Raw genomic sequence first — 15,866 nt, forward strand, 5'->3', positions numbered from 1 at the left:
CTTTCCTCCGACCTATTTGTACCGCATAGACACACACACACACACACACACACACACACACACAGACACACACACACACACACAAGACAAATAAAAGGGAAGAAAGACAGAAATGGAAGGAAGAAACAAGGAAAGAAGACAACAGACAAAGGGGAAAAAACACAACTTGGAAAGTGCGAAGATCATTAGATTTATTCTTGCATTTCACAACACTCAATCAAACGTTTTCGTGGAGACGAAAAAGTAATATGAATGGAATGGCAAAAGTAAACAATAACATGAATATATGTACAACCCGATCACCAAATTACTCGTTTGGAATATTTCTGCTAAACCTGTCAACACATATTATTTCCTGAAAATCAGAGAATGTCGCAAATGTTCACCAATCTATATTTTAACAATTGACTTCGCCTTTGAGTGTTTGATTTGGTTCTGTTCTCACTTCCACTCACACGTTAATTGCAATCCAATGCTCTACGTTTTTGTTTGTTACTGGTGACATGGAATTATCTATCTCAACATTTCTTTGTGAGAAAACAAAACCATGGTCATGGAGAACGTAAACTAACATTTTACTGCCTGTAAAATGCAGTAACCTCTCATGGAGGTACGATTTTGTACTGCAATCGGCGGTACTCGGTACGTTCTGAAACACTTAATTGCGTCTTAATGGCTAAATTGGTCTAACAATGAAAACTGGACAGTAATGGCCACAACATCCATTGAAAAAAATGTTGGTCGTTTTCAGTAAACAACTCTCGTGACGGTGTGTCCTTCCTTCAGTTTGTGAATGTAACGTTAAAGTTCAAAAGTGCGCACTAACAACCATCAACAAATTTAGTCAGTTTAGTTAGCAACCGCTCATAAGTTTGTCCTCCATACTATGCATTTTAACGTCCAGGTTCATAAATGCGCACCAACAACCATTTAAAACAATGAAGTCGAGTTTAGTTAGCAACATTCATGTTTTTCCTCCATTCTATGCATTTAACGTCAAGGTTCACAAATGCGCACCACAAACCGGTAGTTCGTGTAACATCTGGAGGGGAAAACGTTTATCGCAAAATACTACCAAATCCAATATAATCTAATCAATACTATATATCAAAGTGATACACAAACCCGTTAAACACGATTAAACTACGATGCTGCCAGGAAGAATCTTAGTGGCGTGACCATCACCATTTCTGCTGTGGCCATTATCATCAGCGTCATCCAGCAACCACAGACCCGTTGAGACATCTGGGACCAAAGTGTCTACCCTCGCTGTACTCCGTTGACCTTGAACTTGTACCCCTGACCATTGGTTTTGTGTCGTAGCCTGAGTTCCCAGAATCCACCATTCAGGACTAGTCGTCGTGGCGGACAGATCGTCGGGGAGTGTGACCGGCGGAAAAATCTGTACGTTTTCGTTTCCGGCGGTGTTAGGTTGCGCCTGCGCGTTCTGGACGGTTACTGGAGAAGGAAGGGTATTTTTAGCCGAGACTGATGAGCCTCTACGGAATGACGCAGCTCTACCAGGCGGGTCTTGGTCAACCACGGGGACCTTCACTCCTATGGAGGGGAGGAAGACTGTGTTTGTTGAACTGGGCGTTGCGTTCCTGCTGTTTGGACCAGAGTTTGGGCCCTGTAGTTGTGTCCCTTGAGCTGCGGACCAGTCGGTGCCTGGAGATTGCGTCCCTTGATCTTGTGTCTGAGGTCGTCCACCTTAATACAATACGATACAATACAATACAATACAATACAATACAATACAATACAATACAATACGATACGATACAATACAATACAATACAATACAATACAATACAATACTTTATTATCTCAAAATGAGAAATTACATTTTTGATCATAATAAACACAAAAGAACATTACCAAAATCAATATAAGCAACTATTTCACACACACACAAACGCTCGCGCGCGGATAGAGCATAAACAGTGCCAATTGAAATGTTAAAGTCTAAAATGATGACATGTTAGGTGTTGCAGGCAATACCAGGGCTATTATAAGAAAGATAATTTGCTTAAAGGTTGAACGGAGTTGTCGCACCTGGTGGGCGAGTGGTTACTTGTGGAACCTGGGCAGAAAAATTGTCATTGCCGAGTGGTGGCGCGTCGGTCTTTAAAGGCACTCGTCGTCCTAAGTTTGGTGTTGGACGTGCTACCGGACTCTGGGCAGTAGGAGATTGTCCCCTAACTATGAACTGTTGGCCGTTGGGAGCCTGTACTTGGACGTTGTTGGCCTGATTGATGGAAGCTGTCGCGTTCACTCGAGGCCAAGGAGCAGCATTCACTTGTGGGTTTCCTGCTTGAGTCACTCCGGGGTTCACCGTGTTGCTTCCCCAAGCCGGATTGTTGGGAGCTGGCGTGTTCACTCGAGGCCGAGGAACACCATTCACTGGGGCGTTTCCAGGCTGCGACACCCCGGGGTTCACGGGGTTGCTTCCCCTTGCAGCCTGGCCGGGATTTAGCGAGGCGCTACCAGTCGGCTGACGGGGCAGCGAGGGAGGAGTACCCACGGGGTTGACGGACGCTGTAGCCCAACCAGCAGCGGTCAGTGGCCGGTCAGCGCCGGACGCTGCGTGCTGTGGAGTGGGTGGCGACGCCTGAGGGTCCTGGGCCACCACCTGGCCATCCTGGTCAACGAAGAGGTTGCGACCTTGACCGTCAGCTGAACCCAGAGGTCGGAGGATCTTGCCGTCCTGGTTGACGAGAAGAGTCTGTAGGAGCAGAGACAATGACGTTCATGGGAACACAATGGCAGATTGTAATAATCACATGAGTGCGGGGATGGTTCTTCTTAGCGAATCTTTAAAGCCGATTATCCGTTTCTAGGAGAGAAAGCATTGCTGTAGTAGAAAGCCACAGAGATGCATTTAGCGTTGCCAGCTTTACCGTATGAGTTTCAGGCACGAGAAAACAGAGCTACTTCTGTCGCGCCTGCGATGTTGGCCTTTAACTGCTAAAACTAAGTCTGTGTTTATATCAAGGTGCATTGATTTAGAACTTAAAAAAACGAACGTTTGAGGACATTCGAAAGATGAAAATTGCTCAAGACTCTATATTTGTACGTTTAAGTCTATGTCGCTTACAGTGTTACAAGTACTGTCTGTGAAAGTCAGGACATCTTTGAACACCATGCACATAGGACATAGGGATTTTTTTTTTAAGAACTCTCTGTTTACTAATTACAGTGATGGCATTGCTAGTGTTGTACTTCAGAATGAAGATATTATTGCAGACTAAGTTATCAAAAGTTACGTTTACAAATAGCACAGTGAAGGCTAGTTCACGAATTACATTTTTATTGGAGTATAATAACTGGTACACACAAAGGGTAATAACATTGGGGACAAACCCCGTTACACTGTCTTTTCTGTCTCTTTTCTGTTTGGGGAAGGGGGGGGGGGGCGAGGTGATTCGGCAAATAAAGAACAGAAAACACACACAGAAAAGATGTCTTGTCATGTTCCAATCCAACACAAACCTGATTGTTGTCCACATTCACAGAACCAGCATCGACGCCGACAACAGCCCCTTCAGCTCCCAGCGTCCCTCTGAAGATGTAAAGCAGAACGCGTAAAGCAATATGAACACATTTAGTCAAACTGTCAACCTATAGGGTGGTAGCTGAATACACTTGATGGTCACGATAATGTCAATTGGGTCGATGTACCTGTGAATGTCCGGTTTTGTCAAAAATGATGCGTTCCTTTAACTAACTTGTTATATTCTGAATACACATGATCATTTTCCCCTGAGTTTATCAAATCCTGGACTGGCAGAAACTCTTTGACCGAGACAATCCTGAACTGTCTTGGTGAAAGAAGCCAACAGTAAGCCTGGAACGCATAAAACGCTTATCTTATTTTATTTGCGCACATTTTAAGAACAAACATGTCTTTATTTTTGTTTGTAATTTTGTTGTTGTAATAATAATGAATGCAGTAAGTTTCTGCGATGAATATTCATTTCTTAACTAGGTCATCCCTACCTTCTGCCAAAAGTCTGCGTGTTGAACCTGCCACCCAGACCGAGGGCGTTAGGGTTTCCAAATGCCGCGTTCTGTCCCTGGTTAGCAACCCCGAACCCGTTTGCTCCAGCAGCCTGGAACTGGTTCACGTTTGGACCCAGGTTGACGGCTGGGTTAAACTGGATTGGGTTCCCCGCGATCCCAAGGCCTGGAGCGAATTGGTTGCCTTGGTTACCTAGAAGTCCTGGCTGTAGAGATAAACAAGTGTATTTATTTATTTATGTGTTTATGTATTTATGTATGTTTTTTTGGTTTCTTTTGTGTGTGTGTTTTTTTTCTTCAGAAGGAAAAGGAAGTTGAAATGTTTTAACCCATATTGTGTTTTCGTGTAATCCCTTATGTTTCCCATGGCCATGTTGGTTTATTTCCGAAAAGAACAGAAAATGGTAGATACAATGTAATACATTTTTCTTATTCATTATCTTTCAGATTTTTTTGATTGTTTTATCTCCACACAAAAGAGATAAGAAACTGGTTAATATTTTATTGTATTTAACAATATTCATATTCATTTTTTAATCCAATATCTTTCAGATTTTTGCGGACAGCTTTAGATTTTGAAAAACTAATGGAAATGGTTGAATGTTGCAACCTATATCAAGATTGTTTAATGTATTCTTTTTTCAGATGTTCCTAATGTTATTATTTTTTTTAAATCACGTGCAGATTGACAGAGACAGAGAGTGTCACAGCAACAGAGACAGAGAGTGTCACAGCAACAGAGACAGAGAGTGTCACAGCAACAGAGACAGAGAAACAGATAGAAAGAGTTAGAGAAAGTAAGAGCAATATAGTCAAATCAACCTCACCAACAAATTCCCTTGGATTCCCAGGCCGTTGCCTTGGATTCCAAGAGCGTTGCCTTGGAGACCGAAAGCCGCGTTCGCTTGGGCAGCATTTCCTCCTCCTAGAGCAGCTGCAAGAAGAGCGGCTTCCAGATCGTCGCCTCCCCCACTGCTTCCACTGCTGCTTCCACTGGAAGAGCTGCTTCCATACATGGAGGACAGCATGTGGAGCCACATGTCGTCACTTCCGCTTTCGTCGTCGTGGTGGCTGTCGTCCTGGAAGGTGCGAGTAAGGTTATGAACAAACAGAAGGGGGAGGGAGAAGTGAAGGGGGGGATGGGGGGAGAGAGAGAAAGAGAGAGAGAGAGAGAGAGAGAGAGAGAGAGCGAGAGCGAGAGCGAGAAAGACAGACAGAGAGAGAGAAAGAGAGAGACAGACAGAGAGAGGCAGACAGAGACAGAGAGAGTCACAGAAACAGAGACAGAGAAACAGAGAAATCTTAAAGATATAAAGAGTTAGAGAAAGAGAGAGCAATATTGTCAAATATTGACTAAATGTAAAAATCAAGTTGCTCCAACTTACATGCGAGCTAGTGCCCACTGTGGTATTCGGACTGTTGGTGCTAGCAGTACACATACTTGTCCTCATTGCATTCAAACACACACACACACACATACACACACACACACACACACACACACACACACACACACACACACACACACACACACACACACACACACACACACAACCTGCTATACTACACACACACCATCACCCTCGTCTCACTCCCAAGTCTACCGCAATACATTCGGTCAAAACTTGCCCTAACTCACATGAGAGTGTCCACTGTGATATTCGGACTTCTGGTGCTGGCAGTAGACATACTTGTCCTCATAGCATTCCATGTCGTGCCAGTCAAACTGGTGGCCGTGGGGACAGTGCTGTAGGGAGCCGTGGTGATGGTCGCACTCGTAGTACGTCTCACAGTGCTCAGAGTGGTAGTCTGGCTCTTTGCCGTGCTCGTGGTGGCACTCGTAGCCTGGAGGTTGTCATGGAAACAGAATAAGTTGCGTGAGGGGGAGGAGGGGGAAGCAATATTTAAGATTTAAAGCTTAGCTCCTTTCAGAACGTGTACGGCAATCTGTACGAGTAACGTCATCAAGTCTAGATACCAAGTGTCCAGTACGTGTGTGGGTGACGTCATACCAACACGTACTGGTACACGTCTTGGCTACACGTCGTACATCTAGATCTCTGTATTATGAACCATTTGACTACTGGAAGATATTAGGTGAAAAATTTACACACAAAAAAGTCTGATCATACAAGGTAAAACAATTTCACCAAATGTGAGAAAATGTTTTCAGGTTTTGCGTGTCTGTAGTTCGATTTTAGGCAGCCGTACTTTGTTTTGGAGGGATGCATGCTGGGTATTACATTCTTTCTATGATCCACCGAACTTTGACATGGATTACATATTTTTTGTAAGCACTAGATATTGTGCTTGCGTATACACATGAAGGCGGATAATGCACTAGCAGGACTGCACGTAAATTCATCTGGAAGATCGGACAAATCTCCACCCTTAACCTTCCAGGCGCGGCCGAGATTCGAACCCGCGACCTTCCGCATGGGAGGCCGCCGTCTTATCCACTAGGCCAATTTGCCCATTCCTGCCGGGATTCGAACCTCGAACCTTCCACGTGGAAGGCCAACGTCTTAAACCACTAGGCCAATTTGCCCATTCCTGCCGGGATTCGAACCTCGAACCTTCCACGTGGAAGGCCAACGTCTTAAACCACTAGGCCAATTTGCCCATTCCTGCCGGGATTCGAACCTCGAACCTTCCACGTGGAAGGCCAACGTCTTAAACCACTAGGCACCCAACAAATGGTTGTGTGATGCGTCTCAAGCGTGTTGGCGTTGACATACATGTGCTTAAGTGTCGCATCCGCTTTCAGCCTTCATCGCTGGCTAGCCAAAGCTGCATGCAGCACCGGTCGAAAAGAGAGCAGCCATCCGCGTAGGTCTCTTCTGCCGGTTAGCCTCTCACCAACAAGTCCTATGCATTGCCTCCACGTGGCGTTGGGTGGAAACTGGGAGCCCTATGCTCCCAGGCTAAAATGCAAGGGCGCGGAGGAGATTTTCCCCGTACGTGCGGTACGCAGGCCCACCCGTGTGTGGATACGCCCTGGTGCCCATGAAACAAATCCCCAGGTATGGGTGAAATACCAAGACTAGACATCCCAACGGCGGAACTGGCGGAAGAGGAGAGTGAACTCCCAACGGCAGCGAAGGCGGAAGAGGACGTCTAGTCACCCATCCCAACGGTCAGACAGGCGGACGAGGAGCTTGCTCCCAACGGCTGGCTGGGTGGACGAGGATGCCCCATGTTACTGCCGCTTTTACAAGCGCTGGGTAGGAACGACCCGTTAGCCAAGGTAGGCAGCATTCCTAGGAGAAGGAAAACTCTGAAGACAAACCTGGGGGGTTGGACCCATTAGCTGAAACCCCCATGTCACCCCCATGTCACATCCAACTTACTAGGGGAACACATCCGGCAGAGGTAGCAACAGGACAGATATGCCCACAACCTGGCACCGAAGGCGAATACAACGGTAGACTGGACAGCTCAGGGCGTCAGCATGGATGCGGAAGATGCGACGGCCATCCAGAAAACGGGTAGATTGAACTCGGCAGCCCGGTAAAGCAATCAATCTAGGAGAGCGAACACTCTGATATAAAAACAAGCTGAAGTCGGATGTGCTGGGCCTGACTTGTCAGGCGCGTAACGGCAGCACAACGCATCTACGCTCACATGACAGACAACAAACCACAAGGCCAATTTGCCCATTCCTGCCGGGATTCGAACCTCGAACCTTCCACGTGGAAGGCCAACGTCTTAAACCACTAGGCCAATTTGCCCATTCCTGCCAGGATTCGAACCTCGAACCTTCCACGTGGAAGGCCAACGTCTTAAACCACTAGGCCAATTTGCCCATTCCTGCCGGGATTCGAACCTCGAACCTTCCACGTGGAAGGCCAACGTCTTAAACCACTAGGCCAATTTGCCCATTCCTGCCGGGATTCGAACCTCGAACCTTCCACGTGGAAGGCCAACGTCTTAAACCACTAGGCCAATTTGCCCATTCCTGCCGGGATTCGAACCTCGAACCTTCCACGTGGAAGGCCAACGTCTTAACCTCAAGGATATTGTACAATGCGATTCCCTAACATTCACGAACATTCAATATACTTTGGTTCAGTCCAATGTGGTATGTGTGAGCAAGTATCTGACCTTTAAAGTAATCTTTGTTAACCAACGGGTTTGTGTGTGTTCATTTTAATCATTCTTTTTTTTGTTGCATGGCATTTTCCTCCAGTTGCGTAGTGTTCAGAATAACGCGATATTCATAGACTTACTTTATGGATTCTAAACTCAATCGCCATTCATATTTCCTGTAATATATTGCGCTGTCGATAAAGGAACTCAAATTTGTTTCATAGGAGGATGGGATAATGAAATATGGACCAAGAGAGTGCAGGACAGAAGAACTAGAACAAGATAACAATGAACAAGTTCTCACCAAAAACAAAGAGCAAAACGAACAATCCAAAAACGTAATGATCGTGTGTTTTTGTAAAACGTAATCATAACAAGAAATTCCTCCGAGGTAGGAAAAACACCCCCGTCAAAGGGAAATAACCTTCTCAGTTGGTGGCAGTGACTGAGTGAGAATGGTTATTTCCCTTTGACCATTAAGATGTCCCTCTATAAGTCCTTGTATAATTTTAATCCACCAATAACTCCCTAACCGTGTGTTTGACTGGTCCCAATTTTTGTAAGGACCGTCTCAGGAATGTATAGAACCTGTTCACCAAGTTTGGTGACGATCGGTCCGTTCATTCTGGAGATCTATATGCGAACACAAACACACAAACAAACAAACAAACAAACAAACAAACACATCGACCGAAACCTATACACACCCCTATACCGGGGGTGTAATAAAGTCGTTTTTCAGTGTTGCTGTTTGATTCTGGTGAGCGTGTTGTCATTGTTGCCTTGTTGAGATAAATAAAGTGTAACTTACTGCTGTAGCTGCTATGGTGATCGTCATGGTGACCCTGAAATTCAGTGAATAGTACGTGAAACTTCTCAGTTTTCAAACAGCATAAAACAAGAATGTTGAAGCAAGTTTTGTGTAACGTTTAGTAATGGGAAGGCTAATACTCGTATAACACACGATGCAAAATAGGAGACATTTAAAATGCAAAATGATACCATTGACAACAAAACATCTACATTTCCTATCACTGACAACACGTTCTGTCTTGTCTGGTTTGGAATTCAACTATCACGAGGAGGACAAAACACTTTGGCTGGATACAAACATTTACCTCTATACTGTGCGTCATAAACAAAAATCTAGCACAAACAAGGCAAGCATTTTGTTGCATGCGAAAAGAGGGAGATGTTTGACCTTCCTCGTCTAATAACTTGTTTATCATAAACAGCCTTGTGAGTCAGATCTGCACTCAAACGCCATTGCTTGGCTTTTGGGGGGGCGGGTGGGTGCGAAGGGGGTGGTATACGTGAAATAGACACTACTCCCAGAGCTCTACCTTTTTTTTTTTTATTACTTTGACTAAATATTTTAACATAGAGGGGGAATCGAGACGAGGGTCGTGGTGTATGTGTGTGTGTGTGTGTGTATGTGTGTGTGTGTGTGTGTGTGTGTGTGTGTGTGTGTGTGTGTGTGTGTGTGTGTGTGTGTAGAGCGATTCAGACTAAACTACTGGACCGCTCTTTATGAAATTTGACATGAGAGTTCCTGGGTATGATATCCTCCGACGTTTTTTCATTTTTTGATGACGTCATATCCGGCTTTTTTGTAAAGTTGAGGCGGCACTGTCACACCCTCATTTTTCAATCAAATTGATTGAAATTTTGGCAAAGCAATCTTCGACGAAGGCCGGGGTTTGGTATTGCATTTCAGCTTGGTGGCTTAAAAACTAATGAGTGAGTTTGGTCATTAAAAATCGGAAACTTGTAATTAAAATTATTTTTTTTACTAAAGGATCCAAAAACAATTCCATCTTATTCTTCGTCATTTTCTGATTCTAAAAACATATAAATATGTTACATTTGGATTAAAAACAAGCTCTGAAAATTAAAAATATAAAAATTATGATCAAAATTAAATTTTCGAAATCGATTTAAAAACAATTTCGTCTTATTCCTTGTCGGTTCCTGATTCCAAAAACATATAGATATGATATGTTTGGATTAAAAACACGCTCAGAAAGTTAAAACGAAGAGAGGTACAGAAAAGCGTGCTATGCAGCACAGCGAAACCACTACAGCGCTGAACAGGCTCGTCAGTTTCACTCCGTTTTGCACAAGCGGCGGACTACGGTCATTGTGAAAAAATGCAGTGCGTTCAGTTTCATTCTGTGAGTTCGACTGAGCTTGACTAAATGTTGTATTTTCGCCTTACGCGACTTGTCTACAAATTCAGCACAGGTGTGGCATAACATCGCACCACCCCTCTACACACTAATCCCACATCTCTGCCGGTCGTTCTCCATTAATTATCTCCACCGGACCAGACGCCGGACGACAGGGCTGCTGGTCACTAAAGGCAGTGGTCAGTGGTCAGCGTAATGATCCACTGGACGCACCGACCACCCCTCACTGCACTGTCTTTGTTGACCGTGGGTCAAGCGGAGGATTGACCCCCTCCGGGTTGAAATGACAGGGTGTAAGTTGAGCGGTAAATTGGCCATTGTGTCTGAATGTGTATAGATGTAGTGGCCACAAGGGCGACAAGTCTTTCTGTTGTAAAAAGTAAATTTTAAGGGGCTTATTGTCCGTCAGGTCTTAATTGCCTACATTGGACATGAATTGGTTTATACGATTCGAGTTTTTACGCCCTCACGGCTTTTGATGTATGCGTGTTAAGGTGGTATCAGCCATCTGCACTTATGGTAGAATTACCAAGATCTTTAACGTGCCATTGTGGTGACACGGGGGTGGGAGATGGATACCGTCTCTGGGTCTGCACATAAAGTTGACCCGTGTCCGTCCCGGCCCGGATTCGAACCAGCGACCTTTCGATCACAAGTCCAGTGCTCCACCACCTGAGCTACCCGGTAAAGACCGAGGTTATACTCTCATGTGACGTCAAAGTTTTCATTTTGGCAGAGAGGTCAAAAAGAGGATTCTAGGTTGGTTTAGTCGTTTAGACGTTTGTCACTGATCTTGTGCTTTATCTCACTGTGTTTTGTCTACGATCTTGCATAACATTTACTCCTTTTTCATAATGCCTCTACCAGGTTGGCTCTAAACCTAGCAGACCTGTTTACCCCCAAAACTGGACAAGAGTAGTGGTCAAGTAAAAAAAATAGTAATCTGAACACCAAAATAGTAACCCAGTGGTTACAAACGCCAACATAAGCAACACAAACCTTATTTGAAACACATTTGAAAATCGTAGTCTGGACTCAAATGGAGTATTTTGTCCCCCCAAATCCTAAAAATAGTCATGAATTACTCCAAAATAGTAAGGGTAAACAAGTCTGACGTAGGTATCTACAATAGTTATTCTTTGCGCGGTGCTACGACAGTACAGACAGAAACTTCGCGAAATCTTTTTACCTAAAACTCAGAGCAAAACATTGTGCAGCCAGCTTCCTGAAGTCGATTGCGCCCAAATAATTTGAGACTTCCCACAATAGACCATAAACATAAGTATGATATTAGTTATCGTTAGATGCGACTGTAGGATCCACATTTATCAGTTACAATGTCGAGAAAGGAGGAATCATTTGTGACCCTCCACCACGAAATGAGTCGCATGTCACCTCGCGCGGTTCTGCGCTAGGCTTAAATATAAGTCCGGGGAGTGTCTGGTAACAGTGTGAGGGTCACCTTAGTCACAGGCTTATAACTCAAACAGTTTTCGCTCTTTTCTAAAACGGTTTTCACCTCTGGATAGAGCATAAAAAACTCTTTAGAAAAATGTAAAAATATGAAAATCATGCAAAGGTGACATGCGACTCATTCCGTGGTGGAGGGTCACATTTCAGATCGAGGCGTATTAGCTCGTAACTGATGACTGACTTCCTGCGCGATATCAATTGGGTCATTACGACTTACTGCGACATATCCATTGAACTAGGGTCTCTGTTTGACCAATGGTTGGTTTCAGTTTCGTCATGTGACCAGTGAAAAAGCAATGAAAGATATACTCTACTTACACTGTGCGAGCTACTACTACCGCTGTGACGTTGGTCTTGGCAGTAGACATACTTGTCCTCATAGCACTCCTTGTCGTGATAGTCAAACTGGTGACCGTGGGGACAGTGCTGCAGGGTACCGTGGTGATGGTCACACTCGTAGTACGTCTCGCAGTGCTCCGAGTCATAGTCCGGTTCTTTGCCGTGCTCCGAGTGGCAGTCTTTGCTGTAAGAACCTGGAATAAGGAACGACGTGTTTTATAGATCAAATAACACATGGGAAGTAAGCGCTCTAAATGCAAACGACATGTGCATTGGAGTAAGCGAGAGTTATAAGAAACCAATCTCCTGGCACCTGAGAAAATAATAAGCATGGAAATGAACAAGCAACTTTCATCCTCACATTTTATTTCCATTTTATGACGTGTTTTTATAAATCCCTGTTTTTGTCTCCCTCTGTTTCTGTGTGTGTGTCTCTTTGTGTGAAAATAAATACTGGTTGTTTGTTTTTTGGCTCCTGAACTGCCACAGTACGTATGAGGTACGTTTCTTTGCCATAATGAACAAACACAACCCCAATACTCTGACAAGGGAAACTATCGGTGTGTATTGCCCTCTGAAGTGCAGCAAGATGCATGATTGCCTCCCCTGAAGAACATTTGTTTTAGATTGGATCTGAGTGTTATACTTTGCATGTAATGATTTTTTAAATTTCACTTTAAAATATATTCATCCGACAGTCAAGGGTTGTGTGTGTGTGTGTGTGTGTGTGTGTGTGTGTGTGTGTGTGTGTGTGTGTGTGTGTGTGTGTGTGTGTGTGTGTGAGTATGTGTGTGTTTGTGTTTGTGTGCGTGTGTGTGTGCGCGTATGTGTGTGAGTGCTTGCGTGCGTGCGTGCGTGCGTGCGTGCGTGAGTGTGTGTGTGTGTGTGAGTATGTGTGTGTGTATGTGTGTGTGTGAGTGTGTGCGTGCGTGCGTGCGTGCGTGCGTGCGTGCGTGCGTGCGTGTTTGTTTGTGTGTGTGTGTGTGTGCGTGCGTGCGTGTGTGTGTGTGTGTGAGTGTGTGTTCTTAAGTGTTCCTCGTGATTTGAGCTTGGAAGTTATTGTATGGTTGTCATCTTATTCTAAAGTGCCGGCGAAGGAAATATGTAATTAATTCTTTTCAGTTACGTATTCATGCCGATATTCTGTTTGCACTTTAAAATAACAACTAATTTTGCGTTTTTCGCATATTTCCAAGTTAAATGATAACAACATTGACTCTATTTTGGAGACTGTAGCTTATGTCTTTGACAATAAAAACAGAGAGAGAAGATAAACAGGAACCACGACGATTCAAAATATACATTATACCTCATAATCTTGCCGTAGCTTGAATATTGAGAATGCCCGCTAACTTTTGATTTTTCCTTTGCGAGGTGTTATCCCATTTACTAAATGAAACATTCCATAGCAAGAAGTTAAAATGGGTCTTAAAACCTCCTAGACTTTGATTATGCTTCAAAGTAATTCCTGGTGATAGCTAGACTTAGCCTATTTAACCTTATTAACATCCGCCTCGTGAAAAAAAGTACGCCTGACTGTCCCAGATTTGTCCAGGCTTGTACAATGGATAAGACCATATTTCCACTTGGTCACATACCCACAATCAACACGCTTACTGCTTGCTGTGGTGAGTTGGAATTTGTTTTATTAATTGATTTTCGAAAAAGGCACCGGTCTTTAAAAACAATATTTAAAACCATACCACTGTGCACAGACTACCCCCGCTGGTTAGGGGGAAGAATTTACCTGATGCTCCCCAGCATGTCGTAAGAGGCGACTAACGGATTCTGTTTCTCCTTTTACCCTTGTTAAGTGTTTCTTGTATAGAATATAGTCAATGTTTGTAAAGATTTTAGTCAAGCAGTATGTAAGAAATGTTAAGTCCTTTGTACTGGAAACTTGCATTCTCCCAGTAAGGTAATATATTGTACTACGTTGCAAGCCCCTGGAGCAATTTTTTGATTAGTGCTTTTGTGAACAAGAAACAATTGACAAGTGGCTCTATCCCATCTCCCCCCTTTGCCCGTCGCGATATAACCTTGAACGGTTGAAAACGACGTTAAACACCAAATAAAGAAAGAAAGAAAGTGCACAGACAGCATCCAGACTAATTTTCATGTTGGTGGTATGTGTCCAAGTGGAGGGATGGTCTTATCCCATTGTACTACCCTGGCCAGATCACAGAGACAGTGAAGCGGTTTTTTCACGAGGCGGACGTTAACAAGGTTAAAAATAAGTCTAGCTATTACCAGAAATAACTTTGAAGCATAATTATAGTCTAGGTGGTTTAAAGACCCATTTAAACTTGTTGTTATGGAATGTTTCATGGAGTAAATGGGATAACATCTCGTGAAGGAAAATCGAAAGTTTTTACGAGGGGGAGTGTGTTTTTTAACATAAGCTCCTGCTCTTACCGTGACTTGACGAAGACGAAGACGAAGACGAAGACGAAGACGAAGAAGAAGACGACGAAGACGAAGACGAAGATGAAGAGTAGTAGTCAATCTGCCATTTGCAGAAGACATCCTCGTCCTTCATACACTCCTTGTGTTCGTAATGGAACTGGTAACCATGGGGACAGTGCTCTAGCGAGCCGTAATAGTCCTCACATTCGTAGTAGCTATGGCATTCGTAGTCGTCCCAGTTGGGCTCTTTGCCGTAGCCGTAGCTGTGGTCCTTGGAAGTGCATGTGTATGCCTGGCTTCCAACCACCAGCAGGGCTTATGTTGCACGGGTAAAAGTGAGATTGAATACAATGGAGTACAGTACAGTACGGTACGATAGGAAACGATAGGATAGGATATGATAGGATACGACACGACACGACACCACACCACACGACACGACACTTAATTGAGCTAGTGTTGAATGAAAGTTGATTTAATGCAAACAGACAGAAGCACTAGAAACATATCTAAACCAACTAAAGCAGACAAACAAACAAACAAACAAACAAACAAACAAAACTAGACAGACAGAGAAATATAATAATACGAAAACAGAATTAACGAGAAGGCAAACTCTACTACACGCGCTACTTCTATGGAGTATAAGCAGATTATTCCCGAGTTTTGTATTTGTTTTTGTTTTCTGCCAAATTAACTTCGTAACGGAATAAAAAGATGCAATATGAGCAAATTTTCTCAGAGTTTGTGTGTGTGTGTGTGTGTGTGTGTGTGTGTGTGTGTGTGTGTGTGTGTGTGTGTGTGTGTTGCCAAATTAACTTTGCAAAAATGAAAAAGCGATTTTAATTATTATGAGTTTGATGCAATACCAAAACACAGACAACGAATCCAGCGGCTACATACCTATGACACAGAGAACGATCGCTCCGAACTGACCACACATCTTGGTCAGTTGTCAATCTCGAATTGAAATCCAAATGGTACAGTGAACTTGCTATCCAACATATTTATAGACTTGTTAATCTCTCCAATCAACGGACATGCCCTTTTCGCACAATGAACAAGGTGGGGTTGGTTTCTGTCAGACAAAGAGAGACATTGATTGACAAAGAGTCAGGGAGGGGGGCAGAGAGATACAAAGACAAAAGGAGAAAGGGAGATTGGGAGAGGGGGGATAAGGGAGATTGGGAGAGGGGGGATAAGGGAGATTGGGAGAGGGGGGATAAGGGAGATTGGGAGAGGGGGGATAAGGGAGATTGGGAGAGGGGGGATAAGGGAGATTGGGAGAGGGGGGATAAGGGAGATTGGGAGAGGGGGGATAAGGGAGATTGGGAGAGGGGGGATAAGGGA

General features: G+C 44.0%; 1 protein-coding gene across 1 annotated transcript; it reads right to left on the reverse strand.

Annotated features, from left to right (window-relative positions):
• Positions 1 to 179: 179 nt before the first annotated feature.
• Positions 180 to 15,224, reverse strand: LOC138978901 (uncharacterized). The gene is made up of 9 exons (XM_070351717.1): positions 14,526 to 15,224; positions 12,090 to 12,304; positions 8,921 to 8,954; positions 5,660 to 5,865; positions 4,848 to 5,099; positions 4,000 to 4,226; positions 3,493 to 3,562; positions 2,056 to 2,725; positions 180 to 1,710 (listed from the first exon to the last, which is right to left on the reverse strand). The coding sequence occupies exons 1-9, from the start codon at positions 14,647 to 14,649 to the stop codon at positions 1,139 to 1,141; spliced, it is 2,370 nt and encodes a 789-aa protein (XP_070207818.1). The 5' UTR covers positions 14,650 to 15,224; the 3' UTR covers positions 180 to 1,138.
• Positions 15,225 to 15,866: the final 642 nt, after the last annotated feature.

The sequence above is a fragment of the Littorina saxatilis genome, linkage group LG10 (genome assembly GCF_037325665.1).
Source record: "Littorina saxatilis isolate snail1 linkage group LG10, US_GU_Lsax_2.0, whole genome shotgun sequence".
NCBI classification, from domain to species: domain Eukaryota; kingdom Metazoa; phylum Mollusca; class Gastropoda; order Littorinimorpha; family Littorinidae; genus Littorina; species Littorina saxatilis.